The 21,557-nt window shown below is 40.8% G+C and overlaps 2 protein-coding genes across 5 annotated transcripts in view; one reads left to right on the forward strand and one right to left on the reverse strand.

The window, feature by feature from the left end:
- Cir1 (corepressor interacting with RBPJ, CIR1) overlaps positions 1–5,424 on the reverse strand; it is a 28,113-nt gene extending 22,689 nt beyond the window's left edge. The window contains exons 1-2 of the mRNA XM_040745590.1: positions 5,262–5,424; positions 3,016–3,110 (exon numbers count right to left, since the gene is read on the reverse strand). Coding sequence (XP_040601524.1) covers positions 3,016–3,110; positions 5,262–5,333 — 167 coding nt within the window. The 5' untranslated portion in view covers positions 5,334–5,424. The remainder of the gene's footprint in view (positions 1–3,015; positions 3,111–5,261) is intronic.
- Positions 5,425–5,430: 6 nt separating this feature from the next.
- The window catches only part of Scrn3 (secernin 3), a 65,197-nt gene continuing 49,070 nt past the window's right edge, over positions 5,431–21,557 (forward strand). For 3 of the 4 annotated variants that reach the window (XM_040745594.1, XM_040745591.1, XM_040745593.1), the window contains exons 1-5: positions 5,431–5,542; positions 8,357–8,517; positions 11,328–11,509; positions 12,282–12,478; positions 15,793–16,002. In XM_040745594.1, coding sequence (XP_040601528.1) covers positions 8,359–8,517; positions 11,328–11,509; positions 12,282–12,478; positions 15,793–16,002 — 748 coding nt within the window. In that variant the 5' untranslated portion in view covers positions 5,431–5,542; positions 8,357–8,358. The other variant, XM_040745592.1, reaches the window with a different exon arrangement.

Raw genomic sequence — 21,557 nt, forward strand, 5'->3', positions numbered from 1 at the left:
TTACTCTCACAGAATTTTCTTAAACACTATGAAATGCTGCCGAAAGAGTTAGTTTTAAAATCCTATATGCTGTCAGATATTTTGGTGCCAAAACCTTTTCTTTTTAAAATGATTTTATATCTTTTCATCTTGGTTTTTCCAGACAGGGTTTTTCTATGTAGCCTTGGCTGTCCTGGAATTCACTCTGTAGACCAGGCTCCAACACACAGAGATCCTCCTGCCTCTGCCTCCAGAGAGTTGGGATTAAAGGTGTGCGCCTCTGCCACCAAGAACTATTTTAGTATTTTTAATTGTGTTTGTGTGTGTGTGAGTGTGTGTGTTACACAGAGAGACAGAGAGACCGACAGAGAGAGAGAGTGCATGTGGAGGTCAGAGGCTGAAGTAGGGTGTTTTTCTCAACTATTCACCTTATTTTTAGTTAATTACTGTACGTGGTGTGTGTAGCAGCATGTTTGCATGCATGCTGACAGTTTCCTGCTTCTACCTCTATGTGGGTCTCAGGGATTGCATTTACCTTTACTCATCTCGTCAACTCTCCACCTTACTTTTTAGACAAGGTCTCTCACTAAACCTGGGGCTCACTAATTGACTTCAAATAGCTAACTAGCAAGGGCCAAGTACTTCCTGTTTCTACCTCTGGAGCACTGGGATCACAGGCAAGCACCACACATCTGGCTTTTCATGTGGGGGTTTAGAATCCAAACTCAGGTCTTCATACCTTCATGACAAACACTATAAACTGAGCTAACTCCTCAGCCTTGAGTACCAACGTTTTTAATGAAAACAAGGAAAAAATTAACAAAATTCTGCAATAGGCTAATACAACGAAGCCAGAAATGACTATTTCTCAGAAAATCCTAGGTGGTGACTGAAACTTCTGCTGCAGGTTCTGAGGTTCTGTGCACAGCATGCCTCTGCTGGGCTTCTGAGGTAAAAGGTCCACAACAAACAGTAAGGCTACACTGACTTAAAGTTAAGTCCGTAAAATCTAAATTAAATACCAGCAAAAACTAAAGGGTAAGTATGAAATGTCTTTGTATTTGGAAAAGGCAATCACAAAGGATATGCTACATTACTGTATGTAATCCTCATTTTCTCTCTATTGGAATCTATATTCCCCTCTCTCCCTCACAAAAAGAAGAAAAAAACAGAAGGACATATAAATACATATCTTTATTGTGGAACGTACAATAATGTATATGGTAGACGACCTTTAAAAACATGCTAAATGAAAGAAATCCGGGGCCAGTAATGTGGCTCAGTGGCCAAAGTTTCCGCCACCCAAGCTTACTGACCTGAGTCCAATCCCCAGGACCCACACAGTGAAAAAGAGAGAACGGCCTCCCACAACGTATTCTTCTAACTTTCACATGTGCACCAAGGTTCTCATATGCGCCCCCCACACACACATATTGGAGACAGGGTTTTTCTGTGTGGCTTTGGAGCCTATCCTGGTCCTCACTCTGTAGACCAGGCTGGCCTTGAACTCAGAGAGATCCACCTGCCCCTGCCTCCCAAGTGCTGGGATTAAAGGCGTGCGCCACCATCACCTGGCCTAAGAATATATAATTTTAAGAATTAACCAGTCACAAATGCCCTTGACACTGGGCGCACACTCTGGTGCTGGTTGCCACCCCTCATCTGTCTTCCAAAGCCCAAGAGGCTAATGCGGTTAGTACAAAGTGTGCCCAAGACACTGCAAGCAGGGCAAGATAAAAGCTCTTCCGGCGAGGGCAAGCAGGATGGCTCAGAGCGTAAAGGTGCTTGCCACCAACCCCGAGGACCTGAGTTTGATCCTTGGAGCCCACATGGAGAGACTTGACTATTTCAAGTTGCCCTCTGACCTCCACTGGGGCCCCACCCACCACGCACAGACTAAATGAATAAATAAATAAATGTGATTTTTAAATACAAAAAAGTCACAAAAGACCATTTTATCATCTGCCTTATGTGTCCATAATTCCAAAAATTCATAGGTAGAAAGTAAAATGGTGATGACTTGTGAGAGGCAGAAATAGGATAAATTAGGAAATGGGGAAGGTCTACTGATGAACACATTTTCTTTTCAGGTAATGAAATGTTTTGAAATTTGATATGGTAATGGCTTAGTAACACCAAACAAACTTAAAAACCCAGTATTTTAAACAGATCTGTAGATTTTGTCTTAACACCATTTAAAAATTGTCAAACAAGTACATGAAAAGCTGAACTTTATCAGAAATGGAGAAACAGAAATCAAAACTACAAGCTACCACCCCATACTTATCAGCATGGTTATTACTAAATGAGCTGAGTGCTGGCCTGACACACAGCGAGCCCTGGGTTTGACTCCTTCCATCACATACACTGGCATAGCAGTACATGCCAGTTCAAGGCAGGAGAACCAAGAGTTTTAGGTCATCCTTGACTTCATAGGGAGTTCAAGACCAGCTCAGGCTACGGCAAAGTTTGGTGGTTCTTTAAAAAACTAAAAAAGAGTTACCTTGAGATTTAGCGATTCTGCTCCTAAGCACATAAACTAAGCAACTGAAAACAGTCTTGAACAGATACCTCTATGATAATGTTAACAGCATGGTCCAATTACCCATAAACGACTGTCTCAAGTCTCAAATGTAAATGTTTCAAAAATAAATGTTGCTTCAGAGTACAGTCCATATAACCGAAACACCACTACTCAGTTAATTAATCAAATACAAACACATTGAAAGCAGCTAAGGGGCAGGACACAGGCCAAAGACACCCGGCTTCTCTTCTAAGTGTTCTGAGTATCTTTCATTCCAGTGTATTAAAGGGCAATCTTTCTAACCAGGCGCAGTGGCTAACATGCAGTGTTTATTTCTGCAAGCTCCGCCTCATGTAGGACTTGCTCACACTCTGGATGACTCAATGAAGCTGTATTTTATGTGAAGAATTTGGAAAAGGTGACCATGTATAATTATGGGAGAGAAGCTGACCCAATATTGATTATTCCCGTGCAACTGATTAATCTACAAACACTAATAAGGTGGCACTTACCTGTTATCATACGACTCTTGTTCTTTAAGGTACTGCTGCATTAGTTCTTCTTGTTTCTTTTTATCATACGATATTTTCTGTTCTGCCATCCATACCTATATTAGTGAAACAAAATATAATTTAACAACTGGGCTAAATAAGAAGTCTGTTTTTGTTTTGTTTGTTTGTTTTGAGATAGGGTTTCTCTGTGGCTTTGGAGTGTGTCCTGGAACTAGCTCTTAGTAGATCAGGCTGGACTCAAACTCACAGAGATCTGCCTGCCTCTGCCTCCCAAGTGCTGGGATTAAAGGCACTCGCCACCATCCCCCCGGCAAGAAGTCTGTTTTGAGTGTAATACTTGCATGCCCACATGTGTGTAGCACATGCCTGTGAGTATGGAGTCCAGGGTTTAAAACAAATTATCTTCCCCAGTCACTTTCCACTTGACTTACTGAGGCAGAGTCTCACTGAACCTTCAACAATTCTACTAGTCTAGCTACCAGCTTGCAGAGAGGAGCTCCTGTCTTCATGCCCTGAAGCTGAGGATCACAAATGGGCCACCATGATTTTATGTGGGTGCTGGGAATCCAAAATTTAACCTCACACTTGTGTATCAAGCACTTTACCCACAAGCCACCCTGACAGCCCTGGATGGTCCCTTGTCTTCTATAATCAACTACACCTGTCAGCCAGGCATGCTGGCCATGTCTGTGACCCCAGAACTCAGGAAACTGAGGTAGGACTACTGAAAGTTCCAGGCCAGCAAGAGCTACACAGTGAGACCCTGTCTGAAAACAAACCACACCCCTACACACACACAAAAAGAAAAATTACCATGTATCCCAAGCTTTATATTTCACTGTGATTTAACTAGTCTCAATCGCTCAAGAACTTATATTCCATTAACTGAAATAAAATAAAACACGGTCCATTGCCAAAGTGCTCAGTGATTCTTCTGCACATTATGAACTATTTCGCAATTTATAAAAGAGACATGAAAGTCGCATGCAGTGACTTCAACCTGTCATCCCAGCATTTGGGAGGGAGAGACAGGAGGATCAGGGGTTCAGGGCCATCTGCCCTTGACAGCAAGTTTGAAGCCAGTTTAGACTACAGGAGACCCTGCCTTATAAAAGAGGCCATGAAAAGTGTAAAAGACACCGGGCGTTGGTGGCGCACGCCTTTAATCCCAGCACTCGGGAGGCAGAGGCAGGCGGATCTCTGTGAGTTCGAGACCAGCCTGGTCTACAGAGCTAGTTCCAGGACAGCCTCCAAAGCCACAGAGAAACCCTGTCTCGAAAAACCAAAAAAAAAAAAAAAAAGTGTAAAAGACATGTGGGCAATAGGAGTATGTACAAAATAAACTGGACTTTGGGCGGGGGAGGTCAAGGGATAAAGCAGAGATTGAAATGCCTAGCAAGATTTTTTTTGGGGGGGGGAGTGACTTTAAAATTATGTAACAAGCTTTTAATCCTAGCACTTGGGAGGCAGAAGAATCTCTGTGAGTTTGAGGACAGCCTGGTCTACACAGAGAAAACCTGTCACACACACACACACAAAATTAAGTAACTATATTCACAAATAACTCGTGTTAGCACTTCCTGTATTTTCTTCCACAGATATTCTAATGTCCATGAATTCTTATACATAACATTGTTTATAAAATTTTTATTTAAATTAAGAACAATCTTATTTTTACATAACATTCATTACATGCATGGGAACATACAGGACCCACGACTGGCTTAGAAACAACTAAAAGCTCAATGTATTCTCGCAAGCTTGTGTACACTTTTGAGTATTTCCCGGGATGCACAGTGCTAAGCCTTCATTTCCCGTTTCTTCTCTTTCCCCCACACTATCTCATTTACTCTTCCTAACAATTTTACACACTAGGGCAACCGACACCGTCACTCTTAATTAGTAAAGCAGGAGGCTGACAATGACAATGACATTAAACATTTTGTGCGAGGCCTCAGGGCTAAATGTGACCGCACGGAACTACCAAGAACCCTGAGCCCAAAGCTCGGGCTGTCTCCGCTGCCATTCCCTCGCTGTAGTTCTCTCCTCGGTCCTGTGTCCAGCACTCCGTTGACCTGTGATTTTTTTTTTCTTTAAACGATGGAGACGTGGGACGGAGAGTGAAGGCAGGGGTGGCGGTGGGTTAGCTTGGAGACAGGCGCGACGCCTCCAGGCCTGCGGAGGACACGACTGTCCCCGGGAGCCCGGCACACACATCGCTGCCCTCTCCGGATCCCCTTGCTCACCTTCTTGATGTTGGATTTGGACGCAGGATGGAAGTCCTTTTTGCACATGAAATTAGCGAACGACTTCCCCATCTTGGCATCAGAGAGGGAGCAGCCGGCCGCTAGGTTGGCGAGGAACGTAAACAAACTCCGGGAGCGTCACCGGAACCGTAAGGAGAGCATAATAGAGAACTTCCGATGTCGGAGGTGATTACTTCCTGGGCCCGCCCCTTCCTTCGTTTCCGGCGAAAGCTTTTGGTAGCCGCGGAGGCTGACTCGGCGTCCGCGCGTGCGCAGCTGAGGTAAGCTGGAGGACCGCGCAGAACGGGGCCGCGGGCCGCTGTGGGCTCAGCGTGCTAGCTTCGCGCCGAGCGCTGGCATCGCAAGCGGCCGAGGTCTTGAAGTTCGAGCCCAGCACTTTCTGGGAACGCCGACTCCAGTTGAAAAAACTTAAAAAAATTTTTTTTGCAGCTCAGTTTCCATGTAGTTTATGGAAACGGTAAGCCTCGCGGCGACTGTAGGACTCAAAAGACGGGTGTTGTCGAAAGCACTGGAATACACTGTTAGCGCCTCAAGAGCCGAGGCTCTTGCCTCCCAGTTGTTATTTATTTATTTTTTTGAGGCTCACGATCTCATTATCTAGCACTGGCTGTCCTTGAACTAAGTAGACCAGGCTGGCCCCGAACTCACAGATCCTCCTGCCTCTGCCTCCCGAGAGCTGGGCATAAAGGCGTGCGCCGCCACACCCAGCTTCCCTCGGTTGTTTCCAGCCGTGCAGAAAGATGTTCAACAAACATCGTCAATGATGAAAACACGTTAGCGCCAAGGGCTCCCCTCCCCGGGTGCTGTTTTCTTAGTTGCTGCCGCTGTCCCTGTTAGTGTGCCGCTCACTGCGGCTCGACGGTCCTAGGGTTCGGTGTGGGCATGGCTGCTAGTCCACTGACTCTAGCAAGGCTAAGAATCAGCCAGCTTCAAACAGGTGACAGCTTTTGTTTGAGGGTCAGGTGTGTAATTTTGTCGTGTCTTATTTGTGACACGGTCCATGTAACCATCAAACTTGGATACACGCGTGCGCCACCAAGGCGGGCTTTTACTTGGCAATCAATCCTCAAAACAGCACTACTAGAGGGTGTTTATTTTACGGATGAGCCTGGAAGAGAATACATAGCCTGCCTATGTTATGTATTAAGGTAGCTAACTTTGGAGCGCTGTAAATGGGAGGTCAGAGCTTTCAGAGAGGAGGCACCAAAGAGGAACAGTGGTCACTTCTTCCCATCTTTGAGAAGAGAAGAGCCTTCAAGGTGTTCCATGGTGGACTTGTTTCTTGAGTCATGTTGTTCATTTTGAAACGCGGTTTCACTATGTTCTTGAATTATGCAGCACAGGCTAGCTTTAAACTCTAGCTCATCCTGCCAAGTGCTGACATTACGGGTGTGCTACCATACCCCGCTTCGTTTTCCTTTCAGAAAAATATTAATTTATGTGTATTTTATTCATATTTGTTATATTTTTATTCTGTTTTAAAATGACAGTATGCTTGTGTATAAAACTATGCCAAGATTTGGTTATTATAAAAGAAGGAAACTGGTCTGTATTGATAGCGCCCCACTTTTCCTAAAGACTTGAGATGCCTCACAACGTCCTGTAATCCCAGCTTCAGGGCGTTTGAGACCCGCTTCTGACTTTCTTAAACATCCCCATACTTTTGACAGACAGACAGACACATACATACAAACACATAAATAGTAGAAACAAATCTTAAGAAATTTAAAATAAAAGGAAACTAAAACTATGTTCTGAAAGCAAAATAAAAATATAGGATCTTGCCGGGCCGTGGTGGTGCACGCCTTTAATCCCAGCACTCGGGAGGCAGAGGCAGGCGGATCTCTGTGAGTTCGAGGCCTGGCTGGACCGACAGCCTCCAAAACAATACAGAGAAACCCTGTCTCGTAAAACCAAAAAAAAAAATATATATATATATATAGGATCTTGAATCGTTCTAAAAATGAGGATTTAAAATTTTCCAAATGACAAGTGAAGATAATTTATATATCAGTTCTACAACCAAAATTTATAAATTATAAATATGAATATTCCACCTGGAAACCTTAACAGTTAGGTTTTTTTAAAGATTTATTTATTTATAATGTATATGGTATTATGCCTGCAGGTTAGAAGAAGGCACCAGATTTCATTATAGACGGTTGTGAGTTGCCATGTGGGTGCTAAGAATTGAACTCAGAGCCGGGCGGTGGTGGTGCACGCCTTTAATCCCAGCACTCGGGAGGCAGAGGCAGGCGGATCTCTGTGAGTTCGAGGCCAGCCTGGTCTACCAAGCGAGTTCCAGGACAGCCTCCAAAGCCACAGAGAAACCCTGTCTCGGAAAACCAAGAAAAAAAAAAAAAAAAAAAGAATTGAACTCAGACCTCTGGAAGGACAGCCAGTGCTCTTAACATCCAAGCCATCTCTCCAGCCCTGTTTTCTGTTTATTCCAGATGTGGTTTCTCTGTGTAACAGCTCTGGCTGTACTGGAACTCAATTTGTAGACCAGGCAGGCCTCAAACTCATGGAAATCCTCCTGCCTGTGCCTTACAAGTGCTGGGATTAAAGGTGTGCACCACTATGCCCAGCCTTTACATAATTTCCAGAAATGATAGATTAATAAGACATCCTCTAGGATTTCACTGTGTAATAAGGGGCCTTATGCATACACTAACACAGCAGACTAAGACACATGTAGTAGCTATGTGCAGAGTAAAAAGAACTGAGAAAATTCAGGAGAGAGGTTTACAGAGGAAACATCTATAAATATTTGACCTGTAAACTGGAAGAAAGTGGTTCTTGTTGTCATTGTATCATAGTGGTATGTGGTTACTTACTAAATCATACTTTAATTTTTATAGCTTATGTTATTTATTTAGGACTGGTCTTACTGTATATCCCTGGCTGCCCTGGAATGCACAAAAGTAGTATGATATTTAAAACTTTACTATGTACCCTTCTTAGGTATATCCCTTAGTCATAGAGAAAAGCTTTTTGTTTTATGTATACTTAAAACCTTTTCTCTTTTATTTTGAAACTTATATATGCCTTTTCTTTTTTCTTTTTTTTTAAAGAAATGGAGCCCTATTCCTGCGACACTTTTGTGGCATTACCTCCAGCAACATTTGGTAATAGGGTTATTTTTGGAAAAAATTCAGATAGGCTCTTCGATGAAGTACAAGAAGTGATTTACTTTCCAGCTGCCGTTCATAATGATTTACAAAAACGTCTTAAGGTAGGTAAAATATATATTGTATTAGCAATGTCTATCTTTAAAAATATCAAATGGGGCCGGGCGACCATGCATGCTTTTAATCCTAGCGCTTGGGAGGCAGAGGCAAGTGGATCTCTGTGAGTTTAAAACCAGCCTGGTCTACAAGAGCTAGTTCCAGGACAGCCAGAGCTACACAGAGAAACCCTGTTTTGAAAAACAAACAAACAAAGCAACAAAAATAAATTGGATATTTCTTTAAAAAATAATTAACATTATTTTATGTGTATGAATATTTTACCTGTATGTCTGTCTGTGCACCACATATGCCTGGTGCCCAAGGAGGTCAGAAGAGGGTGCAGGGTCCCATACAACTACAGTTACAGGCTGTGTGTGCCAGGGACTGAGCCCTGGCCCTCTACAAGAACAGCAGGTGTCCTTAACCACTGAGCCATCTCTCCAGACTTGTAAATGGTTATTTCTTTCATTAGCTACTAATTGACAGAAGGCCACTGAAGTTAAAACTTCATGAATATAAGGTTGAAAATGGCTTGAACCAAAAATGGACTTCTGGCCTTTTATTTCAATAATTTAGAAGATGCTGCTAACATAATAAAAATTGTTATCTCTTTGGTTAAATATCCGAATGCTTTTTCTACGTTATATGTGTTAGTTGTGGTAAGGGATTTAAAGTCAGTTGTTAACATCTGGACAAGATCTTACAGATACTGAGAGTAACGAAAGGACAGTGGCTGCAACTAGCAGCACAATAAAGTGGGTGTTAATGCTGACCGTAGGTAAACGTAGCAGGCTGTGGCAGCAGACGAGGAACGTCCAGATTAGACCAGGGACTAAAGAGTAGGGCTGGATGGTTGGCTCAGTAGTTAAGAGCACTTGCTCTTGCAGAGGACCTGGTTTGATTCCCAGCACCCACACAGTGGCTCACAATTATCCATAGCTCCACTTCCATGATACCCAATATTGTCTTCTGACCTCTGTGGACACCAGGCACACATATGCACAGAAATACTCTAACCATAACCCTGGCCCTAGCCCTAAGCAAAACACTCACTAAATAAAATAAATAAACTTAAAAAAAAAAGAATGATTTCAGCTGACAGATCAAAGGGATTCTCTTGGTATAGAACAAGAAAAAATATTTTAGATTTATTAAGTAACAGGTTTTTGGTTTTTTTCCCTCTGGTGACAGGGATCAAACCTAGTCCTCTTGTATGTAAGTCTAACAATGGCACCACATTTTTCAGCCCTATAAATATGTTTTGTGGTCCATCAAAAAAGGTTTAGTAGGCATCTGATAATACCACCAACATACATTTTATGTGTTTCCCCTCACCTTTTACATGCACATTAACTAAAATGTCCTTTAAAATTTTTATGTAAACAGTCTCTTTACATGGAACTTAAAGGTTTATATTTGTTATGCTCAAGTCACAAGGATCCTCAAAGAGACCAGGGAGAGAGACCACCAATGCAAATGCACAAGGCTAATTGATTATTCTACCCTTCCGTGGGAGGGACCCTGTCTAGCAAGCTGATGCAGCAGCCTCCAGAGGGGCTGAAGGTCCCTGTCTACTGCTAGGTTTTAAAGACAAAGATTACAGGGTTACATCAGTAGGTATGGGTTGGTTTCTGATGGGTTGACATTTGGGGAACAATCAAGAAAATTTTCAAAGTCGTGTTTTTGGTGCATAATACTATGTGCCCATTTTTCTCATAGGTTGGTGGTAGAAGGAAACTTTTTTTTTTTTTTTTTTGGTTTTTCCAGACAGGGTTTCTCTGTATTGTTTTTTGGAGGCTGTCCTGGAAGTCACTCTGTAGACCTGGTTGGCCTTGAACTCACAGAGATCCGCCTGCCTCTTGATGTTCTAACAGTAATATGCATTAAATGTAAGACTTTTAAATATTAGGCTATAGTTTCCTTTTGCTGTAACTGTTATTCACTTGGGATAGCATTTCTATTCTGTATGTGTATGTTTAAATCTAGCCTATCTCGTAAGTCAGGTTCTCACTCTTCCTCATAGTCCACTTACACATGAAATGTGAGCCTCTAAGGCACACCTTTCTTATCTGACTAAGAGTCTCAGGTACCTATGAGTACATATATCACTAGTCAGGACACACTAGACATTGGACTTGAGAACTTTCTTAATCTTCAACTCATATTAACTATTCTCCACGAAAGAGTTTGAAGATTAATAACCATCACTTCTTTTTTTCTATTTTTTATTTTTTTGGTTTTTCGAGACAGGGTTTCTCTGCATTGTTTTGGAGGCTGTCCTGGAACTAGCTCTGTAGACCAGGCTGGCCTCGAACTCACAGAGATCCGCCTGCCTCTGCCTCCCAAGTGCTGGGATTAAAGGCGTGCACCACCAACGCCCGGCGCTAATAACTATCACTTCTAAGCTGCCAGGGCAGCTCTGTCCATTCTCTTCTAGGCCTTTACCCTTAGTGTTTGTTTATCTTAGTTAATGAAGAAGTCTTTGTTTCTTGAGGTGAAGCTACATGTTCCTTTATCTTTATAACTGAAGAAGTCTTTGTTTCTTGAGATGAAGCTTCATGTTCCTTTATCTTTATAACTGACGTGTCTCATGTACACTATAATAGGACATACTCAGAAAGCATTTAAACAATTAATGCTTTACAGTCAATTCTGAATGGGTTTTAAAGTTAATGCTTTTATTATTGAAGGTTTCAATTTGGCTCCATTTCACCGACCTTCATAATGATCATGTCTTCCAAATGGTGTTTAACATTCTGGAATTTGGTAATTTTCCATTTTTGATATATAATTGTATGACTTTTTCTTTTTACAGTGTACTTATATAGAAATTGATCAAGTTCCTGAAACCTGTGCTGTTGTCCTTAGTCGCCCAGCCTGGTTGTGGGGGGCAGAAATGGGAGCCAATGAGCATGGAGTCTGCATTGGGAATGAAGCTGTATGGGGAAGAGAAGATATTTCTAAGGAGGAAGCACTTTTGGGCATGGACCTCGTCAGGTAACTATTATGTCGTTTCCTCACTACAGACTATGTGAGAAATGGTCAAAAACCAACCAGCATCCATTTTCACACCAGCCTGCAATTTCATGACTCGTAAATATCGTGGGTTTGTCTAGGGTGGATGGCTCAGTTCATACAGTATGTAATGCACAAGCTTGAGCACCTGAGTTTGATCTCCAGCACTCATGTGCGTCTGCAATAATTACTGCATTGGAGAAGCAGAAGCAGGCAGATGCCTGGGCCTTGCTGAGTAGCTAGTCTAGCTTAACTGGTAAATTCCAGTTCACTGGGAAACCCTGACTCATAGAATCAAGTGTAGCGCAATTGAGAAGGCTGTTGGACATCAACCTCTGGATGCACACATCCCCTAGGTGTACCCACATAAACATGTATAACACCTGCTGACACTCGTGTGCACCCATGCACATCATTAATTGGGAGAGGACCAAAATCGGAATTTATAATTCATCAGAGATGCCTGAATTGCCTTATTACATGGTTGATTAATACCTTCACTTTATAAAGAGATAGCTCAGTCTTAGAAATAAAATAACTTTGCAATAAGTTACCAAAATGGAAGTTGACTCCAAAATTGTCATCATTGTCCCAAAATGCCTTCAGAAATAATACTTTAAAAGATTTTATTTTACTATTAACTTGCACTTTTTTTTTACTTTGAGTGTAATAAACATGGTACTTCTTGAACATGAAGCTAAGATGAATAAAGGAAATTATTTTTAATTTGAGATCCTCTATATTTTTATTTTAGACTTGGCCTTGAAAGAGCTGACACAGCTGAAAAAGCTCTCGATGTCATTGTTGACTTATTAGAGAAGTATGGCCAAGGTGGAAATTGTGCGGAGGGTGAAGAATTTAGCTATTATAACAGTTTCCTGATAGCCGATAGGAATGAAGCCTGGATTCTGGAAACTTCAGGGAAGTACTGGGCAGCAGAAAAAGTTCAAGGTATGAACAACTATTTGAAATTTGGTTTATATACTTATTAATAAAACATATATTTATCTGTAGCTAATACATTTACTTGCCTTTCAAGATTTATAATCCATTGCATTAAAGGATAAACTGCAGAGCAAAGTTAAAATTGGAAGAACACAAAGGGAAAGAAAACTATGATGAGCATTCTTACAAAAATAAGGAGGTAGCATTATCTCTGCAGCAGTGTTTGGCTATCTATAGTGTTTTCTCTCTCTCTCTTTTTTTTTTTTTTTTTTTTTTTTTTTTTGGTTTTACGAGACAGGGTTTCTCTGTTTTGGAGGCTGTTGGTCCAGCCTGGCCTCGAACTCACAGAGATCCGCCTGCCTCTGCCTCCCGAGTGCTGGGATTAAAGGCGTGCGCCACCAACGCCCGGCCTGTTTTCTCTCTTTTTAACAACTACTTTTTAAACTTAGAACTGAACTCCAGAATTGTATCATGTGTAAGTATGGTGGTAAAGAAAAGGGAGTTGGGTTGGGGATGGGTGGCTTTGGACCAGTGTTTAGAAAGAGTATATTGGGTGTCAAATATTCCTATTTCTTCTTGTGTGAGTGTGTGTGATATGTGTACATGTATGTTTGGGGGACATGCGTGGCCACTGTACCTGTGAAGGTCAGAGGACAACCTCTGCTGACTCATTGTCCTCTCTGTGGCTGGGTACCCATTGTTTGGCTGCACAGAGAAACCCTGTCTCTAACAAACAAGACAGACAGATTACTGTCTACTTCATACAGAGTTTGAGTCCAGTCAGGCTATACTTAATGAATTAATTGAATGAATGATGTGGACCCATGGGTGCTGTGAACATTCAAGGAAAGAAAAGGCATTGTGAACTTCTGGAGTTCAGAAAGACTTCATGAGGAGCCTGCTGTGGAAGGTTTGGCTGTTAGTTTTCAAAATAGGTCATTCCCAGCTATTTTCATGGTCTTTAGAAATACTGTTTGTATATTTTTGTTTTTGTGGTTTTTACGAGACAGGATTTCTCTGTATTGTTTTGGAGGCTGTCGGTCCAGCCTGGCCTCGAACTCACAGAGATCCGCCTGCCTCTGCCTCCCGAGTACTGGGATTAAAGGCGTGCGCCACCACCGCCCGGCCTGTTTGTATATTTTTGTTTGACATTTTCTAGGTTTTAGTAAAATATATAAAATTATATTCAATATTTCATTATTATGCTAATTGAACTGATGATATCATTGATCATTTTTTCTTTTATTGAACATGCTATGTAAAAGACTATTGAATAAAGTCAAGGCTGGAGAGATGGCTCAAAGGTTAAGAGCATTGACTGCTCTTCCAGAAGTCCTGAGTTCAATTCCCAGCAACCACATGGTGACTCACAACCATCTGTAATGAGATCTGGTGCCCTCTTCTGGTGTGCAGGGATACATGTAGACAGAACACTATATGCACAATAAATAAATCTAAGAAAAAAGAAAGAAAAAGTCTTACCTGGTCATGAAAAATGAGTGCCTTCCTGGGTCTGACTATCTGCCGCGTCTGCTGCGCAGCCTGTATCCAAGAATGTGGCTAGGGTGTCAGGGATTGACAACACCGACCAGAAAGCTCCTCAAGAAGGCTCTCTTTTTATTCCTATTCTGGCTGGTTATTATATACCCTAACACCAGAGGTGGAGGTGGGTGGGTCTGAAGAGGCGGATAGTCTTTGGAAAAGGTCGAGGACAGGGCGGTTCCCGTGGGCAAGCCCTTTTTCAGGAACTTATTGCCCCGAGCAGAGCATTGTATTGTTTTTAGTAAACATGTTTTTAGTAAACATTGTCTTACAGCTGCCTACTCCCAGGCTGATGGGGAAGTGGGTCTCTGCTCAAGGTCTGGTGTCCCCACAATTATCCTGCTGAGATTACCTTGCTTCTGTCTTCTCTTTCTCTTACTAAATCATCTCAAAAACTAGATTGTTGTTTTAAGTATCTGCAACACAGTAGTGATACATCTCTGATGGATAGCTAATCACCTGCTCATTGTGTAGTATATATATATTTTTTTTTGTTTTGTTTTGTTTTGTTTTTTTTGTTTTTGTTTTTCGAGACAAGGTTTCTCTGTGGCTTTGGAGGCTGTCCTGGAACTCACTCTGTAGACCAGGCTGGCCTCGAACTCACAGAGATCCGCCTGCCTCTGCCTCCTGAGTGCTGGGATGAAAGGCGTGCGCCACCAACGCCCGGCTAGTATATATGTTTTTTGAAATGCTAAACAAAGTGCCATGCATCATACCATGAGATACTACTGAGAAACAAAGAAGTAATAGTGTGATGGGTAGAATTATGCTGTGGTAAAAAGGCCAGAAGACAGACAGCAGGATGGCCCAGCGGGTAAGGGTGCTTGCCTTCAGCTCTCACAACCTGATTTTGATCCCCAGAAAACACATGGTGAAAGGGTGCCTCTCCCCACATACACACAAGAAAACAGATGTACATGTAACACAAATTTTAATAATTAAAAAATCCCAGGAAGTTATTTGCTTGCGATTCTGCTTATATAATATATATATGTATATATATATATATATATATTTTTTTTTTTTTTGGTTTTTTCGAGACAGGGATTTTCTGTGGCTTTGGAGGCTGTCCTGGAACTCCCTTGGTAGTCCAGGCTGGTCTCGAACTTACAGAGATCCGCCTGTCTCTGCCTCCCCAGTGCTGGGATTAAAGGCGTGCGCCACCAACGCCCAGCTATATAGTATTATTTTTAAAATGTTATTTGTATGTATGTGGACATGTGTGCTATGGCAGGTCAGAGGACAACTTTTGACAACTAGTTGTCTGTTTCCATCATGTGGGCTCTGGATCTAACTCAGATGGTCAGACTTGTGGCAAGTGTCTTTCCCCACTGAGCTCTCTTACCAGCCCCTATATAATATGTAACATTGAGCTACCTTATTGTAAAAGTATATACTGGGTACCGGGAGTTAATGAATTATTAGGATTGGGAAATGCATGGCTTTGGTGTGAAAGGGTAACATGGTACAAATACACTTTTTCTTGGCATTATCAATACCAATATTCTGGTTGTAGTATTATTTTCTAGTTTTATAAAATGTGATGGGTGGAAACTGAATGAAGCGTATACTATCTCTGGGTTATTTCATATAACTACATCTGAGTCTATGGTTATCTTAGAGTTTAATTTTAAAATTTAATTGTTTAGACTATGCAGTAGATGTACATGACAAAAAACTTACATTAAGTTTAAATAGTGATTTAAAAATCATAATGTGGACATAGATTCTTTATGTTAAAGGTAACTTTTGTTATCCTTCTCATCCTTTTGAAATAGGAATTCGGAATATTTCCAATCAGCTCTCCATAACAACCAAGATCGACCGGGAACATCCCAACATGAGAAACTATGCTAAGCAGAAAGGCTGGTGGGATGGCGAAGATGACTTTGATTTTACTGCAGCATATTCTTATATGAACACGGCTTCAATGATGACTTCATCAAGCAGATACTGTCAGGGCTACAAGCTTCTGAATAAGCATAAAGGTAATTTCAGCATTTAAATAACAAAAATTGAATTTTGTCAGATATAATATGGGAGTAATATAATCTTATACTTAATAAAAATATAGTTTGAATAAAACAGAGAGCATTAGGATAGTGTAAGCTAGCTTTTGATATGTGAGAAGTATTAAACCATTGTGAGAAAGTCCTGATTCTTTTGGAGGGTCAAGTTCAGATTCTCAATCCTCAGAAACATTTTTCATTTAAAAAAAAAATTGAACCAGGATCTCACTATACAGCTCTGACTGACCTTGGAACTCAGAGATCTACATACCTTTGCCTTCTGAGTGCTGGGATTAAATGCGTGGACCAACATACCTGGCCATACTGCTACTTCTTTTAATTATCTTTTCACAGTAGTGTTTTTATTTGTTTATATGTTTTGTCTTATTTTGTTTGTGTGTGGCTTTATATATGCTCACATATGGATTCAGGTGTGCATACCCATGGTTGTATCTGGTGATATATTATTTATGATTCATTAAAGCTTGCCCGAGGATTCAGAAAGCAAAATCTGCCACAAGCTATAGGGGTCAGGCAGTGGTGGTACACTTTTAATCCCAGGACTCAGGATTAAGAGGTAGATGGATCTCTGGAAGTTCAAGGCCACACTCAGACTCAGAAAAGAGTTAAAACCCTATACCCATCTCCCCATCCCCCACAACTCCTGGGGGGGGGGATCAAAACAAGAGCAAGTAGTTTAGTGTTCCTCTCTAAGCTTCATGGAACATCCTCTTCAGTTTCGTCTGTGGCTGACTGCTGATTCTTCAGACCAGAACGACCAAGGATTCCTACTTCTGCTTGCATGGCATGACACAGCATTGCCCGGCATGCCACAGCATGGCATTTACTCAGACTGCAGTCACATCAGAACTGGGAAATACTCTGTGCTGCATCCTGTACTCCAAGTGTCATCTGCCCTCCAAATTGTCTCAGTTTTGTTAGCTGGGCAAAGATTTCCGGCAGCTGCTTACAGTGTTATCTCAAGTCTACAGCTGATGATGGAGGGTTGATCCAGGTGTTTCCTACATAGCCTCAGTGGAAGCAGAACTCATGCCTGTGTCTTTAATAGTTTGTGCTTCTTTTCTACTCCAAACATGTATTTACAGGATTCACAACTTAAGTGCACAAGAGCGAACAGAAGTCTCTCCTACTTCCACATCCAGTTCATTTTCCCATAAGCACTTCTTTTCATATTCGTCAACAATGTAATGAGACAGTCTTGTGTGTGCATTCTTCTTCTCTGAAATGGTAGCATGCACTCAGAGGTGTTTTGCATATAATGTTATTTTCTTAACTGAAGATAGTTTATGTGTGCAGATGTTTTTCCCACATGTCTAGTTGTGTGCCTGATGGTCAAGGAGGGCATTAAAAGCCCACAGAGAGCATCCGCTCCTCTGGTAGTTGAGTTACAGATGGCTGTGAGCTATCTCATGCGTGCTGGGAATCAAACTTGGGTCCTCTGGAAGAGCAGCCAGTACTCTTAACAGCTGAGCTGACTCTCCAGCCCCCCCATGACTATATTGTTTTGAAACGAGGTATTGACATATATATAGTAAAGGTTGGCCTCAAACTCATGAACCTCCTGCTTCTGCCTCCTGTGTCCTAGGATTACAAGCCTGTGTCATCACATCTGGCATTATTTTTTCTTTAGTTAGAAATATATGATGTAAGCATTTTGGTTTTTTTAATACATAGAACTTACAAACAGTATATTATACTAGTATTTTGGTAGCTCCTTTATTTCTCCGTAGTAGTATTTTAATCATTGCACAGTAGAAATTGTCTGATCAGACTTCAGCTAACCCAGTTTTTAAAATTTGTTTTCATTACTGATAATTATGTACCCTGTCTATAGCTTATTTATATCACACCCATGATTGCCATCCTAGAATGAGTTTCTGAAAGAAAAATGGGAAGTTGGAAATCTAAGTGTATTGTGTATTTATTCACTGATCATGTGTATTTTAAGACTTGAGTATGTTGGGAAAAGTCAGAAAGCTTCATTAGTTCAGATTTCCACCAACAATATTTGAATGCCAGTTTCTAATATGCTTGTCAATTTAGAACATTATTTCGTTCTACTCTTGCAAATTTTCAGGCATATTATTTAGAGATAATTTATTAATGAGATAAGATACCTTCACATTTATCAAAATTTTGCAATTTTTTTTATAAATTGCTTATTTGTTTTGTTATTTTTCCCATTTTTATTTTGGATTACTACTGGCTCTTAAAGGATAACCTCTAGCCAGGTGTTGGTGGTGCACGCCTTTAATCCCAGCACCCAGGAGGCAGAGGCAGGCAGATCTCTGTGAGTTCAAGGCTGGCCTGGTCTCAGAGTGAACTCAAGGACAGGCTCCAAAGCTACACAGAGAACCCTGTCTTGAAAAACAAACAAACAAAAAAAAACCTCTAGCTAGGCATGGTTGTGTAATCTGTAAGTTTAGTGTGCTCAGGTGGCAGTTTCGTGCCAGCTAGGGCTACATAGTGAGACTCTGTCTCAAAAATAAATAAATAAATAAATAAACAGAAAAGAATTTCCAGTATACCTTTCTTTACTTGTTACCAAATAATTTCAGCAAAGTGTTTTTAATTTAGATTACTAAGTGGCAGGTAACTTCCAAAAGGAGATTGTAATGGAAAAAATGTAACTGATCACCTTCACTTGAAGAATAGTGATAATGAATTTTCTTTTGGAGATGAGTAGTTCCAGCAGGCCTTGGACTTCTCTGTAGTCTGGGCTAGCCTGGACTTCACAGAGACCTGCCTGACTCTTCCCCTCCCAAGTGCTGGGATTAAAGGTCTGGATCACCACCATACCTAACCCATATCAAATGTTTCTATAAGTAACCAGAAAGCAAGCCAGGCAATGGTAGCACACGCCTTTAATCCCAGCACTCGGGAGGCAGAGGCAGGCAGATCTCTGTGAGTTTGAGGCCAGCCTGGTCTACAGAGCGAGTTCTAGGACAGCCTCCAAAACAATGCAGAGAAACCCTGTCTCGAAAAACAAAGGTATTCATTAAATAGATTAATCCTACGGTAACTATTTGGTATGGTAAAATAAAGTTTGTGGCAGAACATTCTTAGAACAACTTAAATTTTTTTCAGGGTATTTATTATCTTAGGATACTTAAAAAGAATGCCTTCTAATTTAAAGTTTCCTATAAAGCTTTTCAATGTTAGTTTGACATTTACAGATACTTAACCCCCCGCAGCTATGTTAGAAATGCCACAGCATGTTACATCAAGAGTCGTTATTCTAGGTATGATTCTTACCGTAAAAGTAACTCAACAGTAGCCATTGCAGTAACAGCTGCCACTCCTGTCTTCCAAGCTTGTCAAGGATACTCTGTTGAGTTATTTTCTTACCTATGTCCCATGAGCAGCCCTGAGAAACAGATAGATAAAACTGTGTTTGTGACCTTCATTTATCTTCTCTGTGAAACTGGGTGAAAGCTAAGCTTTCTTACTTGCTCTTTGGTTTTTTTGTTTGTTAAATTCATTGTTTTGCACTAGCCAGGAATGAACCAGGTGTGAGAACTCATGCCTAAATTCCTGGAGGACTGAGCATTTGGTAGCTGAAACAGGAGGAACCAAGCAAGCTCAGTACCACTCTGGACTGTATAGTAAGACTATGTCTCAGAAAAACACATTAGAAGGAAAATGTCAAGAATCCCAAGGTTGAGGGTAGTTGGACAAGAGGAAGGAAAACCAAATAGAATGTCATAAATTAATTAGATACTTCACTGAAATAATTGTCATATTTAACTCTAAAGTAACAGAATCACAGACCTGAAATGCATGCATGAGTATAGTAATGGATGCATCTGACACAGACTTCACTCTTTTCGAGTGTGATGTACATTTCATCCAGTTTTCTATGATTTTCCAAAAGAAATAAATGTCTTTTCAATAGTTCCATATGAAATTGTCTACTGGTATATTATGTTTAAAATTTGCTATGATTTTTCTAGATAAAAGAGCCTACTTTCCTTCTTTCTATCTGTCCCTACCTGATGGCTATTAAGTGTGCTGCATATATCCAAATTGTATCTATATCCATGCGTGTATTTAAGTAACCAGTTGAAATTGCTCTGAAATTGCACCCTGTGTTTTCTATTCACTCCACTGAACCTTCCACTGCAGACTCCGTACTTATTCAATGCTTGCTAGTGGATTACTTAGAGCTGTCCTACTCAAGTGGTCATGTAAATCCTCCTTTCATTCTGAGAATTGTAGGTTTTGAATCCTGAAAACATTTTTATAATGCCTATATTATCACGGTGTTACGGCTCTGACATTGTTTTTTATTAAAACTTGCCATTTATAGGAATTTAGACCCGAATCATTTTTGAATCTCACTAGATGTTGAAGCTTTGTGCCTGATAGACAGGTGTGAATGGTAGGGTTTTGCTCTATTGTTGAGTTTAATATCCAGGGCTGAGGATAGATGTGTCCCTCTTCTCTCCCCAGTGTTACTCAAGATTTACTGAAAAAGATTCAGCACGGCGTCTCTAACAAGTTATCTGTAAATTCAGTAAGGTATTTTTTGAACTTGAAATCATGGCTATATTATGAAGGAACTAGGTAAGAGCACGTCTGTGTGCATATAATCTGTTGCCATTAATGGAAAATGGTTGATAGTTTGCATCTTTATACAGCAGAATATTAGATTCTTTCGTAGGAAAGTTAATTTCCCTTTTCATTGAAGCATGAAAAATCATAATGTGGATCCAGACGCGCTGTGAACTTTTCTTTTGATCCCCATATTAGAGAAGAGGAAGAGGGGAGTCTTGCCTTTTACATCGTCTCTGAGATAATACAGAGCCTGGTGTATACTAAGTCCATACACTGTATTAAAATACGCTTCCACTCCCAATTATTATAGGGTTTTGTGAGGAAAGAAGTCAGTTACCCATAGGTAAATCTTGTTTCTCTAGAACTAATTTTAATATAATAATTAAACATTTCCACATAAGATATTCTAATGTATCTAATGACAGGAATTATATTTTACTTTTTTCAGTTTAATTAAAATATAATTTCATTATTTGTCTCCTATCCATCCTGTGTATGGTCACCTCTCCCTCCCAAATTTATGGCCTCCTCTTCTTTAATCATTGTTACATATGAATAAATCTACATAAAATATAACCTGCTGAACCCATCTAGTATTGCCAGCATATATATGTTTCTAGGACTGACCACTTACTATTATTGAATAACAGGTTGGGGTTCATCCCTGGGGAAGACTTAAGTCCCCATGTCTCAGCAGTTGATTGCCTGTAACGTTAGATTTCCTCCATCTATATCATGATGCCAACTGTTGTTGGAGTTACTTAAGTCTTGTTTAGGCAGCGCGTTGTTGATATTTCATGGATGTAGCTTCGCTGTCACAGATAGAAGGCATACTCTCACAGCAGACTTCCTGGTCCTCTGCCTTGCAAGCTTTCTTCCCCTTCTTTTGTGACATTCCCTGGGCCTTGGGTGCAAAAGCTGTGTTATAGATATGTCAGCTGGGACTGGGCACCATG

This window comes from Mesocricetus auratus, unplaced genomic scaffold (assembly GCF_017639785.1).
Source record: "Mesocricetus auratus isolate SY011 unplaced genomic scaffold, BCM_Maur_2.0 Super-Scaffold_100004, whole genome shotgun sequence".
NCBI lineage: Eukaryota > Metazoa > Chordata > Mammalia > Rodentia > Cricetidae > Mesocricetus > Mesocricetus auratus.